The sequence below is a fragment of the Pyxicephalus adspersus genome, chromosome 10 (assembly GCF_032062135.1).
Source record: "Pyxicephalus adspersus chromosome 10, UCB_Pads_2.0, whole genome shotgun sequence".
Classification (NCBI taxonomy): Eukaryota; Metazoa; Chordata; class Amphibia; order Anura; family Pyxicephalidae; genus Pyxicephalus; species Pyxicephalus adspersus.
The window spans coordinates 41,731,702-41,751,435 of record NC_092867.1 but is presented as its reverse complement, the minus strand read 5'-3'; the positions used below and the strand labels follow the sequence as shown (position 1 = coordinate 41,751,435).

At 37.6% G+C, this 19,734-nt stretch overlaps 2 protein-coding genes and 1 long non-coding RNA gene across 5 annotated transcripts in view; 2 read left to right on the top strand and 1 right to left on the bottom strand.

Moving 5' to 3' along the window:
• Positions 1-2,303: 2,303 nt before the first annotated feature.
• On the top strand, positions 2,304-11,382 carry LOC140339353 (dual specificity protein phosphatase 13B-like). 2 transcript variants are annotated; one of them, XM_072424014.1, is made up of 4 exons: positions 2,304-2,820; positions 5,472-5,568; positions 7,907-8,127; positions 10,171-11,382. In XM_072424014.1, exons 2-4 carry the CDS (start codon positions 5,480-5,482, stop codon positions 10,377-10,379), a joined length of 519 nt encoding a protein of 172 aa, XP_072280115.1. In that variant the 5' UTR covers positions 2,304-2,820; positions 5,472-5,479; the 3' UTR covers positions 10,380-11,382. The 2 variants fall into 2 exon arrangements, with proteins under 2 accessions (XP_072280115.1, XP_072280114.1); XM_072424013.1 differs by having other exon boundaries at positions 2,358-2,820; positions 5,472-5,597.
• LOC140339354 (uncharacterized) overlaps positions 4,791-19,734 on the bottom strand; it is a 26,375-nt gene continuing 11,431 nt past the window's right edge. The window contains exons 2-3 of the long non-coding RNA XR_011922427.1: positions 15,907-15,992; positions 4,791-4,987 (exon numbers count right to left, since the gene is read on the bottom strand). This is a non-coding gene — a long non-coding RNA (uncharacterized lncRNA). The remainder of the gene's footprint in view (positions 4,988-15,906; positions 15,993-19,734) is intronic.
• The window catches only part of DUSP29 (dual specificity phosphatase 29), a 17,583-nt gene continuing 12,405 nt past the window's right edge, over positions 14,557-19,734 (top strand). The window contains exon 1 of one of the 2 annotated variants that reach the window (XM_072424011.1): positions 14,557-14,699. The gene's annotated coding sequence lies outside the window, so the exon portion shown is untranslated. Of the gene's footprint in view, positions 14,764-19,734 lie in introns of both variants that reach the window. The other variant, XM_072424010.1, reaches the window with a different exon arrangement.

Sequence of the window (19,734 nt, the reverse complement as noted above, 5' to 3'; positions counted from 1 at the left end):
TCATAATATCTACTAGAACCCCTGTTCGGACATATTTCTGTAAGTTACAGGTCTACAATTTAAAAAAAAAAATTTCATGAAAAACAATGGATCACTTTTGGTACAGAAATCTAGACCTCAGTGTAACGCTCAGGTGGTTAATGTGGTTTGATTGTTGTGCTTGGCAACCTCCTTCCATCACCATCAGGTGTGTTAGAATAGGTACGCAGCTGGACAACTAATTGACAACCTGTTCGGCCAGCAAGTGGAAGTGTGCTTGTATACAATAGGACTAAGGTGGCTCAGGGGTTAGCATTCCGGCCTGTGCAGCGCTAGGTCCTAGGTTCCATTCCCAGCCAGGACACTATCTGCATGGAGTTTGCAGGTTCTCCCAGTGTCTGTGTGGGTTTAACATGCAGTTAGGTTAATTGGCTTCCCCCTAAATTGACCTTAGACTACATTAATGACATATGACTTTAGTAGGGACATTAGATTGTGAGCTCCTTTGAGGGACAGTTAGTAACACGACTATGGACATTGTACAGCGCTGCGTAATATGATGGCGCTATATGAATACTGTGTAATAAAAACATTGCTGAAGAATTGCTAAACAACTGAAACTGTAATTACAAACCAGGCACAAAACATTGCAGCAACAGATGAAACTAACAATAATGAGGATTACAAAAATCACATCAATGCAAACAATCCAAGCATGTATTTCAATACATTTAAATGTATTTTGACATACATACACAAGTGAAAATACTAAATGTTCCTTAATACATGTATTATACACATGTTTGCCTATAATCCTTTACTAAAATATTTGATTTCTCTAAAGCCAAACTAGAATGAACTTTTAATCAGGTCAAATGTTTGTTCACATTTTTGTACTGTCATACTATTGTGTGATGACATATTAGAAAGTGCTACTTAGATATATATATATATCTAAGTAGCACTTAGATTTATAAGTATATATACTTATATATCCAGCTTCTTAAAAATTAGTTTGCAGTGTTACAACCAAAAGAAAAACAAGATCAAAACAACAAGAGCAACATATGTTACTATAAATGAAGGAAGTTTGTGAATGAGAAGAATGTAACATAAAAAAGTAGCACTTACACAAAAAAAACATCAAGCACTATAGATTAAAACTGACCTGTAATGGACTGTATATGCGCACAGAACAGGGAGCAGGTGTGCGCTAATTAATTGCTATCACCCCACCATTGAGTTTAACATCTCCTTCTAAATTGCGCAGCTGAAAATTAATCGTCTCAATTGGAGTATTCGAGATCTTTGCTTATTTTTGCAGGAATCTGGCAGGCGAGTTCACTAGAACTCGGCCCCAACTCGCGGTAATAAAACTTGATGACCGGCGTGTATTTACACACGTCGAGGGTCACGCGCATTTTGTTGATAGATCAGGCATATTATGTTACAGTTTAAATTCTATGATCTTCATTGTCTATTGTCCTGCCCTAATCATAATATCAGTGAAAGTGGACATTGCTAAGATTTTGAAACTCCAGGGGAACCTCAGACAGCCCAAGTGGGTAAAGCTAATAGCGCTGTAGCAGAATATTTCTGTGGACAAACTGTGGCAAAAATGTGGCAAATGTTCAATATATACAGCACAAATATGCCCCAATCTTTATACTACCAAAAACTGCTTTAAATATGGTTACAAACGTGAAAGTTCCACACACACCCCAGCACAAAGGTTCATTTTAAAAATGTCTGTTACATATGCTTTTTTCCAACATATAATAAAGACATAGGGCATTGGTCATCAGTATGTAATGTGGAACATAGAGGTAAATAGTAAGCAATATAGTATGTAATATTAAAGTGGTCCGTAGTCTGTAACATGCAGGCATACAGGGGTTAGTAGGATGTAACAGAAATGTTCAGAAACCAGTAGTATGTAGCAAACTGCAAGCCCCAATAGTAGGTAAAGCAGTGTGTATATGGTATCTTTCATAAAGTGTAGGATCAATAGTATGTAATAGGAGTGCAGGAGCAAGTAATGTTTAATTAAGAGGTCTGAAATAAGTAACAAAGAGGGTAAAGTTAAGAATTAGGTACAAAAAAGGGGTTTAGGTTTAAGTGACACAGAGCACAGGGGTCAGATGTAAGTAATGCAGAGAAAATATCATAAATAACTTCTGAAGAAGTCAGAAATAGGTAGTGCATGGGTCCAGTAAGTAACTTAGTGTTCAGGAGTATTTAACATACAGAGGACAAGTGTGTGTAATATAAAAAGTGCAGGAGTCCAGAGTAATGAAACTACTGAGTGCAGGGGGTCTGGAGTGTGTAGAATACATAGTGCACAAGTTAGAATTAAAGTTCATTTTTATAAATACTGGTCCCCTGTGACTTATTCCACCCTATTTATGCCTTTGCTGATTGGGATGCTATAGGGATGCAATGAAAATGTTTGAGGGTGCTATAGTAGTTCCTAAGTTTATATCAGCTTCAGTAGGTATTTACAGGTCCGGATAAGGCTGAGAAACATAACTATAGGAAAATGTAATCTAATTTTATAAATAAATTATTTGGTTTATCTAATGGCAGATTATGTCAGCTTCTTCTACTGCAGCAATGTGGGAAAAGCAAAACCTCCAGAGATAAAATTATCACTGATCAAAAATAGAAGCTAAGTAAGATTGCCCGGAGACACTATCCAAAGGGTTTGGCCAGAGGATCCATCTTGTAATGGAGGAGCCGAGGGGAATGTAGTGTGGCAGTCAAGCACTTAGAAGAAAGAAAAACATCAGAAGAATTCATAGGACGTTTGTTCTCATAGGACTGCTACGCAGAGGTTACAAGGTACAAAACCTCAGCACACATAAATGCATATTCTGAAATATAACTTACATTGTCATGTCTACTACCATAAGACACATATAACACACAACAATATAATACATTTCGTAATAAATCTCAGATTTTTCAGAGAAGGAGTCACATAAAGTTACATAGTGTTATGAAAGGTAAATAAACCTAAAGAGTTTCTCTTTTCCTAACAGATGTAAAACACTGCTTCTGTTTATTCAGGTCATGCAAGTTTTTGCATTTATTCTAACCCTTGGTTCATAGGTACATTGTAGTGGCTGACCTAAAACTTGTGCGTTGGTATTAATGCTGTTTATTGGCAGTTTATCCTGGATACAAAGTGGTAAGCCACAGATTAATTTAGGGATGAGTATTATAATACTATACAGAACATTCAGTAACAGAAGACCTTTCCTTGACAAAAACTCTGAGAAGATGTACAAAACAGTATATATAAATCAGGAGAAAAAAATCCTTAGGTAATCCTAGGTAGAAATGTATAATTTTCATAACTGAAGAGCAATGTTAAATCTAGGTACATTCCTGCAACAGTATTCTACTAGATTCTCTTCTACATGACATTCAACATGTCAAATATATGGGGGAAAACTGTGGGGTGTTGGACAACTAAAATGATTTAAAATGGGTCAATTGCCAATGAGCTCCTCTCCCTCACACACACACACACTAAACTATATTTAGCATATATTAAATGAATCACAACCTAAACTAAAAAACTAAAGGAAAATATAGCATTGTTTAGCAGATTCTTACCTGAGAGCAAGGGGTACCTCCACTGGACTTGCACCACTTGTGAGAATATGCAGGCATTGTTCAACAGTAGATCCACGTGAAAGTTCCCGTGCAAACCGCTGCAGTCCAGTGCCTTACATTCTATACCCTGAGGAATCTCAGATTTTGTTTGCATTATACATTATATGTAATCATGGTAACACCATGCAAAATGTGAATATACAAGTGCTATTTTACATTATTGGCATTATTATGTTTTATATTGTCCTGGACTGTTATCTTGTACTACCCTAAAGCTACGTACACACTTCCAATTATTATCGTTGGAAAACGAACGACGAACGATCCTGCACGATATATACGAACGATCGTATAGCACCGATCCTGTACATAGAGATAACGACACGATCGTTCGTAGATATTGTACACACAATAGATACGATCGTTTAAGAGATAGAGGAACTATGTGCACGACAGGAAAGTGAACGAACGTTCGTTCATTACGCATGCTCTGAACATGGACGATCAACGAACGACCGTACACACGAACGATGTTCAACGATCGTCGTCCAATCCGATCCGCCGGTCCGGTCGTTCGTTTCCAACGAGTTTCCTCGTTCGTCGGCGTCGTTGGTTACTTTTTTACGAACGATTTTTTGCCCAATTGATCGTTCGTCGTTCGATTGGAACAATAAAAATTGGAAGTGTGTACGCACCTTTAGTTGATGTTATAACGTCATCCCACATCACTGCTAAACTACTGCTTTATTACTGCTATATCAGCTAGATTATTGTTTAGTATTGTTATCTCTTACTACCTTTATTATGATACTATGATGCTATTTATATTACTTAAGTTGCTACTATAATAAGCAGTAATAATTGCTTTATTACTGCCATTTTACTAATTTGTACTATTATCTTGCATTACCCTTATTATGATGTTATGACACCAGTCTATATTACCTTTAGTATGATGTTTTGAACATTTTTTTATTATGCTTTGGCCATACAGTTGCTCTGACTCTTTTCATATATCCCCTAATGAAGGCTTATGACGAAACACGTCGGGATAGAGTTTTTTTTAAACTTGTATTTCAGAATTGTTGCAACCACTAGTCAGTATGACTGTTTGTCTAGGAAGCAAAGACAATCCTATAGTCTGGTTTGACCAGGGTTGTCCCACTGTGCATTTTGTTTTTAACATTTGTATGTAAATTGATACACCATTAGTATTAGTTGGATTCTGTTTATTGGTTATATAGTTGGAAATAAATAAACCTTTGTATTATATTTTGCCAAGTAAAAAACCTGTCTTCTTTTGTCCTTATATTTCTAGATAAAGCAGATCCAATTTTCTTGGTTCAGCAAGCTGCTAGGTTCTCACATTTGAAGAATCTCAGGTTATCTAGGGTAGAAAACAGAACGAAGAATTAGCTAAGGGAGGAAATGGCTGTAAATGAGAAAGAAAAATTGACTCGGGGCCAATTCATAAAGCAGTGAATTGAACATTTACTAAAACATTCTCCCAGGGAGTTTTTCAGTGAATGTTATAATCACTGCTTTTTAAATAGACCCCAAGGTATCTAAATACAGAGATAGATGTAAACAAAGTAAAAATGCATAGAACAGTAGAAACTAAAGATGGAACCAACTGTACAGGTGGATATACCCAAAGAGTGATTTACTGACCACAAACAAGGATCCAGGTCAGTATCTTTACCTTTACAGTCTGCATATCAGCTCTAAGTATTTTATAAAGCAAAAAATGGATTAAAGTGTTGAAAGTATATATTTGAAAATCAAGTAGATAATTGCAAATCCCAACTTTATAATCTATTAGATTCCCTTTTTAAATAAAACCATTAATTCCCCTTATAATACTTCCTTAGGATGGCGGATGTCAAGTCTCACTATGAACCCTTGCCTGTCCATGACCTGCAGCGACTTCTCTGGAGCCACAGATCATCCACAGGACATGTTAATCAAGTATGGCCAAAACTGTACCTGGGAGATGCGTAAGGAAATTGAGCATTCATCTTGGTCCTTTTGCGTCCTTTCTGCATATTGTCAATGTAAAAGTGTAAAGTGTGATGCCAAATTTGTGCTTGTAGACCAATATTTTATAAAAAATTGTTGAAATCCATTTGTGCTTTGCTATTACCTATGCATGCTGGATGAGCAGATAAATGGCTCTATATATGGCTGTTCCAAGGGCTTTACCAATAAAGGAATACAATTAAATGTAAACAGTGCATTTAAAAGTCAAAAGGTGTACATTTAAAATAGGGACAAAGAGGGGGTGTTGATAGGAATAATTTGCTTAAAAATATGCATGTTTTCGCATTGTATTTTTGTCTCTGCAGTACAGAATTTGTGAGGTTTTTCTTTAGAAAAAAGCAAAATGCTAATAGGCGCTTTTACTAATTTCCCCATTCTCCTGCCTCCCACGTCTGCTTATAAATTTTCTAATATTATTTACCCAGCACAAAATCAAGAATGAATTGTGTTTTTTATATTTTTGAACACAAATATATTAGTTATATTTAGAAAGCATGCAGCCCCATTTATACCTAAAGGATTGAGTACAGATTCTATTCCATACTGAAAACTATTGTATGCTTTGCGAACAGCACTTCTGTTGAAGTGGATTGTTTTATGGCTAAATCCTATGCAAACAACTGATATAATACATATATACAACAACTGATATATACAACTGGTATATTCCTAACAAGCAGTAAAAAAAGATTCAAAGCAACCATCTTTTTTACTGCTTGCTTGTAATATCTATGTGTATATTAAAAATTAAAATAATTTTTGAAGATTCCTAAAGATTGCAACGGGCTCTGGGTGCTGTTAGTAACAGCTCCAATTCTGTCTTCATTACCTCCAATTTTAATAAATCATCACTAAAAGGACTGGTTTTCGGTTTTACCCTTGGATATGAGATTGTTTGATTTTTTTACATATCAGAGTTCACTTACTAACTAACTGGTTTATATTTCAATCAGTTTGTAGTTTGTATTTCCTCTGTTATACAAAATATAGTAACCTTTCAGTAGCTTTATTCTACTTTCCTCTAGGTCATCTAAGAAGTAGTTTGAACTTTTGTTTCTAGTATTGCTAACTTTGTAACTATGTACATGGAGATGACCCCAAGTCTTGGCATGTTCTGTGCTTGCTATTTTCTAAATACAAATCTATGACTAACCATCCACCTACCAATTGCCATATGATCTTACATCACTATATCAAGGACACTCGTGCATGGATTTTAAGTGATCATAAACTTGATTCGAAGAAAGACAGATACCTTCAAGAGTCTTACCATGCCAAGAGTCTTAAGCTGCGTACACACTGCCAATTTTTGTCGTTGGAAAGGATCTTTCACGATCCTTTCCAACGACAAGGGAGTGCACGATGCATGAACGGTGCTGTACATACAGCACCGTTCATGCTCTATGGAGAGGGGAGGGGGAGAGCGACGGAGCGGCACCCTGCTGCGCGCTCTCCCCTTCACTTTCATTACGATCGGCTGTCGTCAATCGTCCGTGGATCCGGCAGGTCGGTCGTCCGGACGATGGAGGACACCNACTGTACACACGGCAGATTTTCGCTCGATAATTGGCCGATGCCGATTATCGGGCGATAAAAATCTGACGTGTGTACGTAGCTTTACTCTGCCGGTTTGGTTTTATGATGTCCTGTATGCTGTGTATATTCAGCTGATCCTTTACCCCTTTGTCAAACAACACATACAGGGAAGGCAATTTCCCTATCAGTAAGGTAACCCTGCACATCCTGTTCCCAAAGACACAATGAAAAGTAAGTAGAAATTTCCTGTAAAATGGTGTAAAATCAACACTTCTCACAGTTGTCCCCTAAAGCTGTCATTGGAAGATATTCCTGTTCGCATAAAACCCATAAAAAAGTTTATGGGTGACAATGATACTCAATCTCACATGAGAGGCACACAGACTGCTAAAGATACTTGAGCGACAATAAGTGATAGCAATCAAATCATACAGTTTGTCAGTCAGGTTATAGTAATTTATAGCAAATTATGCACAAACATAATATAGACACACGCAGTAGGCCTGATTTATTAAAGCTTTCTAAGACTGGGGAAGACAGATTATCATAGGAGAACCTGGGTGATTCATTAGGCAAATGTTTTTAATCCTGAACCAGATCCATTTTAGGTTTGTTGAATTGCCCAGGTTCTCCTATGATAATCTACCTTCTCCGGTCCTCCAGAACCATAATAAATCAGGCCCAATGTATTATTCTTATCAACTATTCATGAAAATATTCCTTTCTATAGATTTACTGCAAGGGATAAGTCTGTTCTACGTGAGCTGGGAATCACCCACATAGTGAATGCTGCTTCTGGAAAGTACCGAATCAACACAGGACCAGAGTTCTACAGAGACCTTAATATTGATTTCTTTGGAGTGGAGGCAGATGATCACCCATATTTCAACTTGAGCGCTCACTTCTTTCCCGCAGCACAGTTTATAAGGGCTGGACTGCAATCTCCGAATGGTAAATAAAAACTGTCCTTTTGCTATCCCGAATAATTCATGAATGTATTTATGTACAGTTAGGTCCATAAATATTTGGACAGAGACAACTTTTTCCTAATTTTGGTTCTGTACATTACCACAATTAATTTTAAATAAAACAACTCAGATGCAGTTGAACTGCAGACTTTCGGCTTTAATTCAGTGGGTTGAACAAAAAAAGATTGCAAAAAATGTAAGTAACTAAAGTCTTTTTTTAACACAATCACTTAATTTCAGGGACTCAAAAGTAATTGGACAAATTAAAAAGCTCAAAATAAAATCAACATTTCTAATACTTGGTTGAAAACCCTTTGCTGGCAATGACAGCCTGTAGTCTTGAACTCATGGACATCACCAGGTGCTGGGATTCCTCCTTTTTAATGCTCTGCAGCGGCTTTCAGTTGCTGTTTGTTTGTGGGCCTTTTTGTCCAAAGTTTAGTCTTCAACAAGTGAAATGCATGCTCAATTGGGTTCAGATCAGGTGGCTTACTTGGCCATACAAGAATATTCGACTTTTTTGCTTTATTAAACTCCTGGGTTGCTTTGGCTTTAGGTTTTGGGTCATTGTCTATCTGTATTATGAAATGCCTCCCAATCAATGTGACTGCATTTAGCTGGATTTGAGCAGACAGTATGTCTCTGAACACCTCAGAATTCATTCGGCTGCTTCTGTCCTGTGTCACATCATGGATAAACACTAGTGTCCCAGTGCCACTGGCAGCCATGCACGTCCGAGCCATCACAATGCCTCTGCCATGTTTTACAGATGATGTGATATGTTTTGGATCATAAGCTGTTCCAAGCCTTCTCCATATTTTTTTGTTGCCATCATTTTGGTAAAGGTTGATCTTGGTTTCATCTGTCCAAAAATGTTTTTCCAGAACTGTGCTGGCTTTTTTTTAGGATGTTTTTGAGCAAAGTCCAATCTAGCCTTTCTATTCTTGAGGCTTATGAGTGGCTCGCAGGGTGCAGTGCACCCTCTGTATTTACTTTCATGCAGTCATCTCTTAATCGTAGACTTGGATATCAATACGCCTACTTCCTGGAGAGTGTTGTTCACTTGGTTGGCTGTTGTGAAGGGGTTTCTCTTCATCATGGAAATGATTCTGCGATCATCCACCACTGTTCACCAGTGCTTTGTTTCTTTCTCATGATGTACCAAACTGTAGATTTTGCCACTCCTAATATTGTAGAAATTTCTCGGATGTGTTTTTTCTTTTTTTTGCAGCTTAAGGATGGCTTGTTTCACCTGCATGGAGAGCTCCTTTGACCGCATGTCGTCTGTTCACAGCAAGATCTCCGACATAAAAGCACCCCCCTCAAATCAACTCCAGGCCTTTTATCTGCTTAATTGATAATGATATAACAAAGGAGTTGCCTACACCAGCCCATGAAGTAGCCTTTGAGTCAATTGTCCAATTACTTTTGAGCCCCTGAAATGAAGTGATTGTATAAAAAAAGGCTTTAGTTCCTCACATTTTTATGCAATCTTTTTGTTCAACCCACTGCATTAAAGCTGAAAGTCTGCAGTTCAACTGCATCTGAGTTGTTTAATTTAAAACTATTTGTGGTAATGTACAGAACCAAAACTAGGAAAATGTTGTCTATGGATCTAACTGTAAACTGCATTAAAAGTTGCATCAAAGTGAAACTATCAACATCATCACCCTCACAATTTTTTTCTATATTGCGGGTGACCTTCATAATATAACACATAACACATACAGATTTTTTTCATTCAAACAGATTAGCTATGAAAATGCTGCAGCTCTATTGCTGTTCATCATGGCTTATTCCATTTTTGGTGCACTAAGGAGGTTGGGGATACCAGTGTAGCTATGGAGAACTCTGCAATATAAAAATATAGTATACTTAAATTAAAGCATATTATATATACATATATAAATATATAAATGTTAGCTGCTTGGCCTTCCCAATATTTTGGGCCATTAACAAATGACCACCAAATTACAAATATTTTACCAAATTACATACATCAAAATCTCTTTTTTCACTTTTTCAGGCAAGGTGCTGGTACATTGTGCAATGGGGATCAGCAGAGCAGCCTCTCTTACTCTCGCTTTTTTAATGATCTCTGAAGGATTGAGCTTAGTTGATGCTATACGCACAGTGAGTGAGCACCGAGACATCTCTCCCAACCCTGGCTTTCTTGAACAACTGCGTCAACTGGATAAAACACTCGAAGCCAAGAGAAGAAGTCAGAGAGAATAGTTTATTTGATTTATATCAGGCAAAACTGATTTACTTTTTTTGATTTGAAAGAATTTTAGTCAGCTTTTATTTCAGATTTTAACATGATTTTGATCTGAAGGTTTTTTTACATAGTCCATATTGTTTTTAAAAATAAGAGGTCCTACACAGGTAATAAAGTTAACACAGGGTTTGTCAATCTTTGTAGCACACAAACTATGTGTCTGTTTTTCTGGGAACATATTTGACAAATAGCAAAGGCTAGGAAGGAAAAAAGTTCCTTGCTAGCTTTGATAGAAGACTGGTTTGTGAAGGTCCTCATTTATCTGGTCATGAGATAGCTTGTAGTTGTTTGTCACATTCAACTCGACTTGTCCTTTAAAAGTCCCATAGCTTGCCCAAACCACTTATTCACTACTGATGAGTGTCCCATTATTTATTTCCACACTTGTAAATGGTTCCACAACAGCCATACCCTCTGTCATGTTCTTGCAAATAAACATCTGACTCGTTCTTTTGCACAGCAATTGAAAAAGCTACAGAACATCTTCAGTATTATAGAACAAATCCAAGTAAATGTGACCAATTACTACTAGCTTTTTAGCAGACTGTTCTTTCACAAGTTATTTTTCAGTTGACATTGATATAATATGGAGTGGCTGCATCTTGTTTGTAGTCATTTGGCCTTGTTCCAAGCATTACCGCCTGCAGAAATCTTAGCCATGTATTTCCCAAAGCATCAATCATATTAAAGGAATTCCAGCTTTAAAGGTTTGTACTGCACAGGAGAGTTCTTCATGGATATTTGCCATAGACCACTTTATTGGATGCTAGGCTTTGGTTATAAAACTTACATTTGGATTTATGAAAAGGGAAGATGTTTTTGCTAAAAGACCACTGTACCAATTAACTTCTAGAGGGAAATGGTTACTTTGACTTCAGGATCAGACTGTAAAAACTATATATATCTCATACAATTGTGTTTTTTTTCCTTCACTGTTGTTATTAAACCCAAGCACTTGCAACAAGTGATTATGATTTCCTTCTCAGTTTCTCAATGTAACAACACCTAGCTGGCCTGCAGGCAAATTTGGGTGGATGGATTTCCTACATAGGTTTTTAAAGCTCTGGTATCAACATAAGGATAGGTAGGTAGGATCAAAGTTAGAAGTTTACATTAGCTGAGCTCCCCCTAGCCACATATGAGCCACTAGGAGCTGTTCTAAGCTTCTCTTACCATTGACTTGCCTGCAAACTAAAGGACACTCTCCCTAGTATGTGTTGTTAATAAAAGGAGAGATTCTCAAGGCCACTTATATCTCATATCACAGCGCATACTTCCTTCCACTGGCCAACAATGTAAAGTCAGAGTAGTCAATGTAATTGCCAGAGTGTCTTTTTTTTTTAAATATTTTCTTAAGAGGTTGAAATAAAATAGTTTATACAATTAGTGTATAGGAGCATAGTAAGTGATATAGAGACATGAGACATGTTAAGAAGAATGGAATAGCAATATATAAATGTATATATATATATATATATCTATATATAACAATATATTATAAATATCAATTAAAAAAACACAAAAAAACCCAGAAATTATGTGTAGCACTCAGTCCACAGTCCACTCAGTCCAGTTTATAACCCCAGCTGACCTTTAGCATCCTCGCTGAACTCTTAAATCTATAATGATGATGAATTACAGTCCCAAGTTCAGCACCAACAGGATCCTGTCCTAAGTACCTCTTTTTGGGGTCCCATCCTTTAGCTTCTGTCTGCTGAAGCCTACTCATTAGCCATTGAGTATCCAACACATTCATCTCCTCACTGGTCCAAACGTCAGACTCACCCTTGGCTTAGCTAGGCCTCAGGAGCAGCAGGGCTAACCTACCCTGACTCACTTAATTCCTTCAGTAATTCATGATGAAGGCCCCCATGGACTCAGTTCTCTGCATACAGTAATTAACTTGTGCTAGAAGCCAGCCTAAACAGGTGATAATATTTGTCATAGGCCCAAAAAGTGATCCAGTGATTGTCTTGTACCCTTCTAAGGCTGTGTTCTTCCTCTGCGACAGAAGAAGCCAACGATCATACCCTGGAGAGAACTAACTCTAAAACTATCCAGAATGAACAAAGATCAGGTTTTTGTTTTTGAAAAAGTGGTTTGTGTGGGTTTGAAAAATGTCCTAAAATGTCAAATGGTAGGGGATGTGGTTTAGTTATTTATCTAAAAGCTCACCATGAAGGTATCAATCTAAGAGGAAGAAACCATGTTGGGATTGGGAAATCTTTGTGATTGGGAGATCATTGTGATACCCAACCTTTTCTTCATACATTTTTAAAAATTGCTGTACCATCTAGCTCCCCTTTAATACCAGTTCATGTACCCACAGCATAGGCACGTTTGCACAATTTGCATGACACCCCACCCTTGTCAATTGTGAGCATGCATCTGGTCGGTCCTATTTCTACTGGTCTGTCCTCTGACAATCATAAATAAGGAGGACCAACATAAATAACTTGAGCACTGCATTGTAGAACTGCATTGCAGATCAGCCTGTAATACCCTACAGGCATACCCATCAGGAAGGTGAGAATATTGCTTCTCTCTAGGAAATTGCTTAACTGCAGTTCTCACCCTAACATAGGGAGTAGAAAATCAAGCTGTGCTTTTCAAGATCAACCTGTTCATTAAATACAAAGCAAGGAAAAGATTTTAAAAAAGGATAGAACAAGGCACAAACATGGAACAAGAGCATGGTAGAAGTACCTTGTAGTTGTAAAATCAAGGTTTGAATATACATAATGCCTATCTGTGTCAGTATGACTCTGTTGCCTATGGCACTGTAATAAAAGTATATACGTATATGTGGTACCTCTTTGTACCATGCTTACTGTGTCCACCATGATGGGGACACAATCTTCAATTTTTAATGTACCCCATGTTTTTTGAGTGATGCCCCAGCTTTGCTTCTAATGTGATACCAGCATAGGAAAGGTCTAGACACGTGTATCTATGTTACACAACAATAAACGTTTTATCCTGTACAAAAGTATATTTTTAGCACAGATCGTAAGGAAGCAGCGTATAGATTACACAATGGAAGGTGTAGAATTACACGATCGCTGCTGCCTTTCACGTGTCATGTCCTTCAGACTATATTTAAAATGCAAACAAGTACAGATCAGGAAGGATTTTATAATAGGAACTTAATGTCATTTTTTTACATAATGGGATATTTTTTTAATTCTGTATTAGACCTTTTACTGCTGTCAATAGTATTTATGTACATAGCACTAGTGAAAAACAATGACTGAAGCATTAAAACATTACTACTGGATTGATGCTAAACACAAATATGAAATACATAAAAGAAAGATATTTAACCTGAAATGTTTGTATTTCTGTTCGTTGAGTCCTAGGACTACACTGCTCTGCCGCATGATCTTTCTCTGCTGATTCACTTTTCAGTTCTCCTTCCTACCTTTGAACTGGACAGTGAAAGGAGAAGCTACACACTGGGCTTGTTTTTCTGGTATTCTGCTCTTTTCCCATATCAAGATGCTCCTTGAGGCCATTGGGTTGACCGTTCATGAGAACAATTGTAAAAGAGAATCACAGTTCAGTATCTAGATCGAGATCCGGGCACCAAGGCCACTGATTGTTTTTATCCTTCCGTACTCTGCCCAATTTATTTCTAGGGGCATTTTTCCTGTCAAGAGGATGAGAGCAGAGAGAGTTCCATAGAAATGACTGGGCAGCAGAACATTCAGGATGTAAGTACTTGGATTTTGGTTGGAACTGAACTGTGAAGAGGGTGTGTGGGCCACTTAGGGTCAGTTTAGGGAAAAGAAGGATTCATGTAAAATATCTCGATTGAGGGCCACAAAGAAGGAATGAGAGGGACACATGAGGCCTACAAAACCCCAGTATGGCAGGCCTAGGTTAGAGAATTGAGAACAGGCCTGCTCAGATCACAACACTTTTTGTATGCACTTAGCTTTGTACATACACTGTTCTGTACATTCCACAGAAGTGAGCACATGTTATCCTGAAAGTAATAGCGATGTGCTGGTATCATACGTCTTAACACCATGCTGTCAGACACTGCTGAGGTTTCTCTGGTCCCTTACAGTGTGACCAGGACATTAAAAGCCATGACCCCTGAGCATGCAGCCTGCTCCACCCCACCGACAAGGTCAGAGTCAGCAAATCCAACCCTAAAAATAGCTCAGTTCAGCAGCAAGTGAACATTTCCACAGTGTGGCTCAGTCAGACGAGGATCATCAGAACACTCAGGTACATCATGGTGTCCATGGAGGGCTGATAGAGGACTACAGGTGGGAAGAAGAGCTGGGCCACAAGCCCCTGGTGTCTTTATTCTGTGTTTCTGCCTTGTGAGCTGTAAGTTATATGTTGTCACTTTATATAATGTAGACATGACCTTCCTGATAAAGGTAATGATGATGATTTAGTAGGAGATGGAGATATAAATCTCCATGTGAACACAGCTGTGGGTATAGAAATTGATGGAGCCATGCGATTACCACAAGGTCTTACACTGTACTTGTACTTATCTCCATGTGTGAACATGTTCAGTGTGATATTGTGTACTAATAATCATTTGTAATTATTAGAAGGTTGAAAGTGCTTTATAAATGTATTTGTTAATAATTGTTTGATTTAGATACAATGGGCATAATTTACCTATATAGCCTATATACTTATATAGGAATATTGGCTGTTTAAATGATCACCTTGCAGAGGATATTTAATTTAGCTTAGCGAATGAAGTTAAAATTACTTTGTAATGAATATTCAATAACATGCAAAGGAAATCCTAAAAGGATTTTTTCCTTGTACAGGATTGGATGGTTGAAGTCAGCAAAACATCATCTCAATGATGTATATTTCTTTAGTAAACCACCCAAATTCTTCTCTGTCATCGGTGATTTTTCTTTCAGCAGTTACCAGTACAAGAATTGTAATGCATTTTGTGAAAATATGTAACTGAGGGGCTCTACTTTCATAGACACGTTACTGTACATTTGTGGGGTATGTGCTCTTCTATTGGGGTGACTAGGGTAGGCATGAGAATTGCAGAACTGCATTGGTTTAAATTTTGGATAGAGAACAGTTAAAATGTCACCTATCTGGAGCTCCTGTCCTGCACACACAACAGTGAGGGGGAATACTCATCTTGGACGCAGTTGTCAGGAACACCTGTGTATCCACTGAAAGATTTCCCATCTACTTATGTTCTGGTAATAAATCAGTTTAGGATTTTTCATCACTTTAATACCCAGTAAGTAATCATAGGGATAACTAGAGAGAGTGAATCTCCCTAAATGGGGCTGCAATAAAAAGCTGGCAGGGGTCTTAAATTCCAAACGAAGAAAAGATTTTTATAACTTTATGGGAGTCACATTTTTACAGTATATATTTGTTGTTGTTTTAAATGCAAAGATTTACAGTTTGACAGCTCATGTAAACAAAGCCACTGCTAAACAAGGTAAATTAGATGTAATTATGTTATTATTGTATTACCTGCTTCACCTCCTTAACCTCTTATGGACCAAAGCAACTTTCCCACTTTCACTGGAGTTATTATTTAGAGTTGATTGAAGGAATACCTTTAAAACATAAAGCAATACATTGTTATACTTTATTAGTCAATGACATATATTGCAGTTGAATTGGTTAGATTCACCAGATATAAAATACATACCAGGGGTTGACATTGGAGTTTGGGTTTGTGCAGCATATCATATATACCAGTCCTAGGTATTCGCTATTCGCAGATGTATTTTTTTTAGAAGCCCTTTAATGCATTATTTCTTTAATTTCCAATTGTGTCTAAAGGGCAAGAAAGTGAAGGGTAATCCCCCCGAAGAAAACACAGAGCAAACAAAGGGGTAAATTAGGTGTTAATACTTTATATACATATCACCTTTATATATACTTGGCAGTTGAACTTTTTCATTATTGGTTTACAAGGCTGAACTCCATGACCATTTCATATTGGAATAAATGGGTGCCCTCTGCTTCATAGGAGAGGACCACTAAGTTCCCCAGTGAAATTTTGAAGTACAGCAAGAAACGCTTTGCTAAGGTGCTTCCTTCTATGCTTATTATCTCACATTATCAAATTTAAGGGTAGAAAACTAAGGCTCCTTATATAACAGAGCAATAACTCTATTCTGGGCTCAGTTATGGCAACGTCTTCAGTTTTGAACCAGAGAACATCATAAGGCAGCATACACCAAACAGCTTCTATCCAGCTGATATTAAATAGTAATAGACTAAAAACCTGAGTGGTCAGAATGACATATCTTCTCAGGATACAGAAGTAATAAAGGCAATTAGAAAATCATCCTAGCATACAATAGTAATAGCAAATAGGTCCTGCAACTCAATATAACTATAATAAAAAAATTTTTAATTATTTAAGTGCTAAAGATCCACAGACCTAGTGAAGTATTGGTAGACAATTTATTAGGCTAAATTATATGGCGGTGCTCTATGTCCATGGTCAGCAACAGAGCCCACTTAGTGATGAAACACAGGCGTCCTGGATGGCCTACTCAGCATCTCAGTTTTACCTTAATAACAAATATGCTCATCTCTATACTTTCTCCTTTGTTTCTTATTCATATAGCTGTTAACTACTCCCAGAAAAAGTGTTGGACATTGAAATGGAACTTATTCTAGTTTGCAATTATATATGCATTCTTCAAATAATAATAATAATTCTTCAAATAGTTATGCATTACTCTGGCTTCTCACAATTCAATCCTGGCATTTTATCACAACAATTGTTAAAAGGGAAGCAGAGTGATAAGAAAATGAAATGTTTAAAACAGTGAAGTAAAGGCTGAACTCTAGGTAAGTCTTTTTTATTCTCCTGGCTGTGGATTTGCTTCCCCACTGATTAACAACTTGTTCTGCCTAAAGGTTTTTGTTTTGGGAGGAAATCTAACCATGCTCCTGCAACCATCAGGGCTCTATTGCACTACCTGATGTTTCAGGCAGTGGCACTGAGCTACACATGCATAGCTAAATATACATTCAGCAAAATATTGCAAACAGACAGGTAAGTTTGCTTTACTGCAAAAGATACCTAGCCTGTCCATGCAATAAAGAATCTGCCTGTTCATAATTTTTTAAGTTTGGTTTTGTTTCACTTTAAACAGGTGGTTACAAGTGGGGCACCTTAAACATTTCCTACACCTGGTTCAGGAGTTAGCACTTTTGAGGTGCACATTTATTTATCCACATGTATTGCCAGTATTTTCTAATCTTTTATCATTTTCAAAAATTATGTTGCTGATTGTTTAAATTTGAGCTTTATTGCTTGGATGTGTTGATGATATGGCAGGGGAGAGATGTTTGATTTTACTGCTATGTATATTTTAATTGTTGAGTAGAGGGTGCAGTGTCTGTCTGGGTATGGCTATCTATTATAGACTTCATGTAGACTTCCTGCACAGCCTGTTTTTTTTTTAATGGGATGCCCAACGCACCACAGTGTTTTAAAATCTGACCCTACACCATTTTCAGAAGCATACCACATTGAACAGCAATGCATTGCCTTGTGGTGCACTGCATTAGGCACTGAAAGTCTATTGAGGTGCTATTAAAATTAAATAGTACCACATCACACAACATGTGGTATATGCTTTATGGAACAGATTTTGGAACATTTCCTTTATCGCACACATTCCTGCAGCACATATATGCGAGCGGACCATTAGGCTGGCTGTTGTTTGTGATCAGCTACTAGTTTGTTGCAGACTCCACGTTTTTCCCTTTGGTCAGCCCATCTCATGACAGATATAACAAACTGTGTAAACTCTGTAGGAGCACTCTCCAACAATAGTGGATTATTTGGGTCAATTAATCCATCCCCAATTCATATTGCCACTTCTGAACACAATTGCTGTGGCCTGTACACGCACTATATTGAAGTCAGTGGTGTTTAAAATCATATTGTGAACAAAATAGATAAATGCTTAGAGAGTGAAATTAAACAGGCAATTTTTTATCAACTTTATTTGTAATTGTATAGTCATATTATCATTATATATGTCTCTATTTATAAAGTGACAAAGTTTGCCCACCAGCTTGTAATAGAGAAGAAAATGCTGAGCATGTAGCCCACTCAAGTACAGTTAATCTGTGAAACAAACTTCTTGCATTCCATTTGGAGTATACAAATATTTCCTTTCATTAAGGGGTAATTAAAGGACTTCTATCATTAAAATTTTATTCAGATGACTATAAATGTTCAAAGCACACTGCTCAAAAAATTAAGGGGAACACTGAATTCACATATGAGATAAGGATGACTGAAATATTAATACGTTGAAAATGTTTATTGATATATATTGTGTAAATCATTGTGAACAAAAAAGACTGAAGAACGAGTTAAAAATTTTACTAGTAAAAACCTGAAATCACAGAATGATCAACTTATTCATCACAACATCACACAATGTTGCTCAGCGGTATGTATGGTCCCCATGTGACCATATGCGCTCCTGACAATGTCTCTGATGAGCAGATTTTTGCCCGGGTATCTCCTCCCTGACCTCTAACAGGGTGTTAGCGAGCTCCTGGACAGTCCTTGATGCTAGTTGGCCAAATTGAATATACCAATGCATAATGTCCCATAGAGATTCAGGTTTGGGGAATGTGGGGGTAGTTAATGATATCAATGCCTTTGCTGCCCTGGAACTGTGTACACACTCTGGCCACATGAGGCTGGGCATTAACCTGCATCAGGAGGAACTCAGGCCTCACTGCACCAGTACAAGGACTGACAATGGGTCTGAGGACTTCATCCTTGCATCCATAACCTGCAAGGATATGCCTCAACACACTATCACTGACCCCTTTCCAAACCAGTCAAGCTAGATGATATTGCAACATAATTTTCAACATGGTGCCTTCAGGAACTTTCACGTCACATGCCGTGTGTACCTGTTCTCATCTGCAAAAAGAATAGGGAGCAAATTATGAACCTGCCAATTCTGGTGTTCTCTAGCAAATGTTAATCAAGATGCAAGGTGCTTAGCTGCGAGCACAGGACCCACTAAAGGAGAATGGGCCAATATGCCACCCTCATGCACACTGGAGGTCATCTTGTAAGGCTTGGTCAGGGCTTACTGTTCCTCCCCACCAAAAGACAATGACACCAGTCCTGCTGCCGGGTTGTTGTTCACCTCTCCTTGTGTAAACACACATCTCCTGCTATCTTCTTAACCCTCTTAGGACACAGCAAACCCTTTGCCAAAAGCACATGTGGATGTGCAATCCTGGAGGATCTGGAATATGTGTGCAACCTGAGTGAGATAAGTGAGGTACCGCCTAATG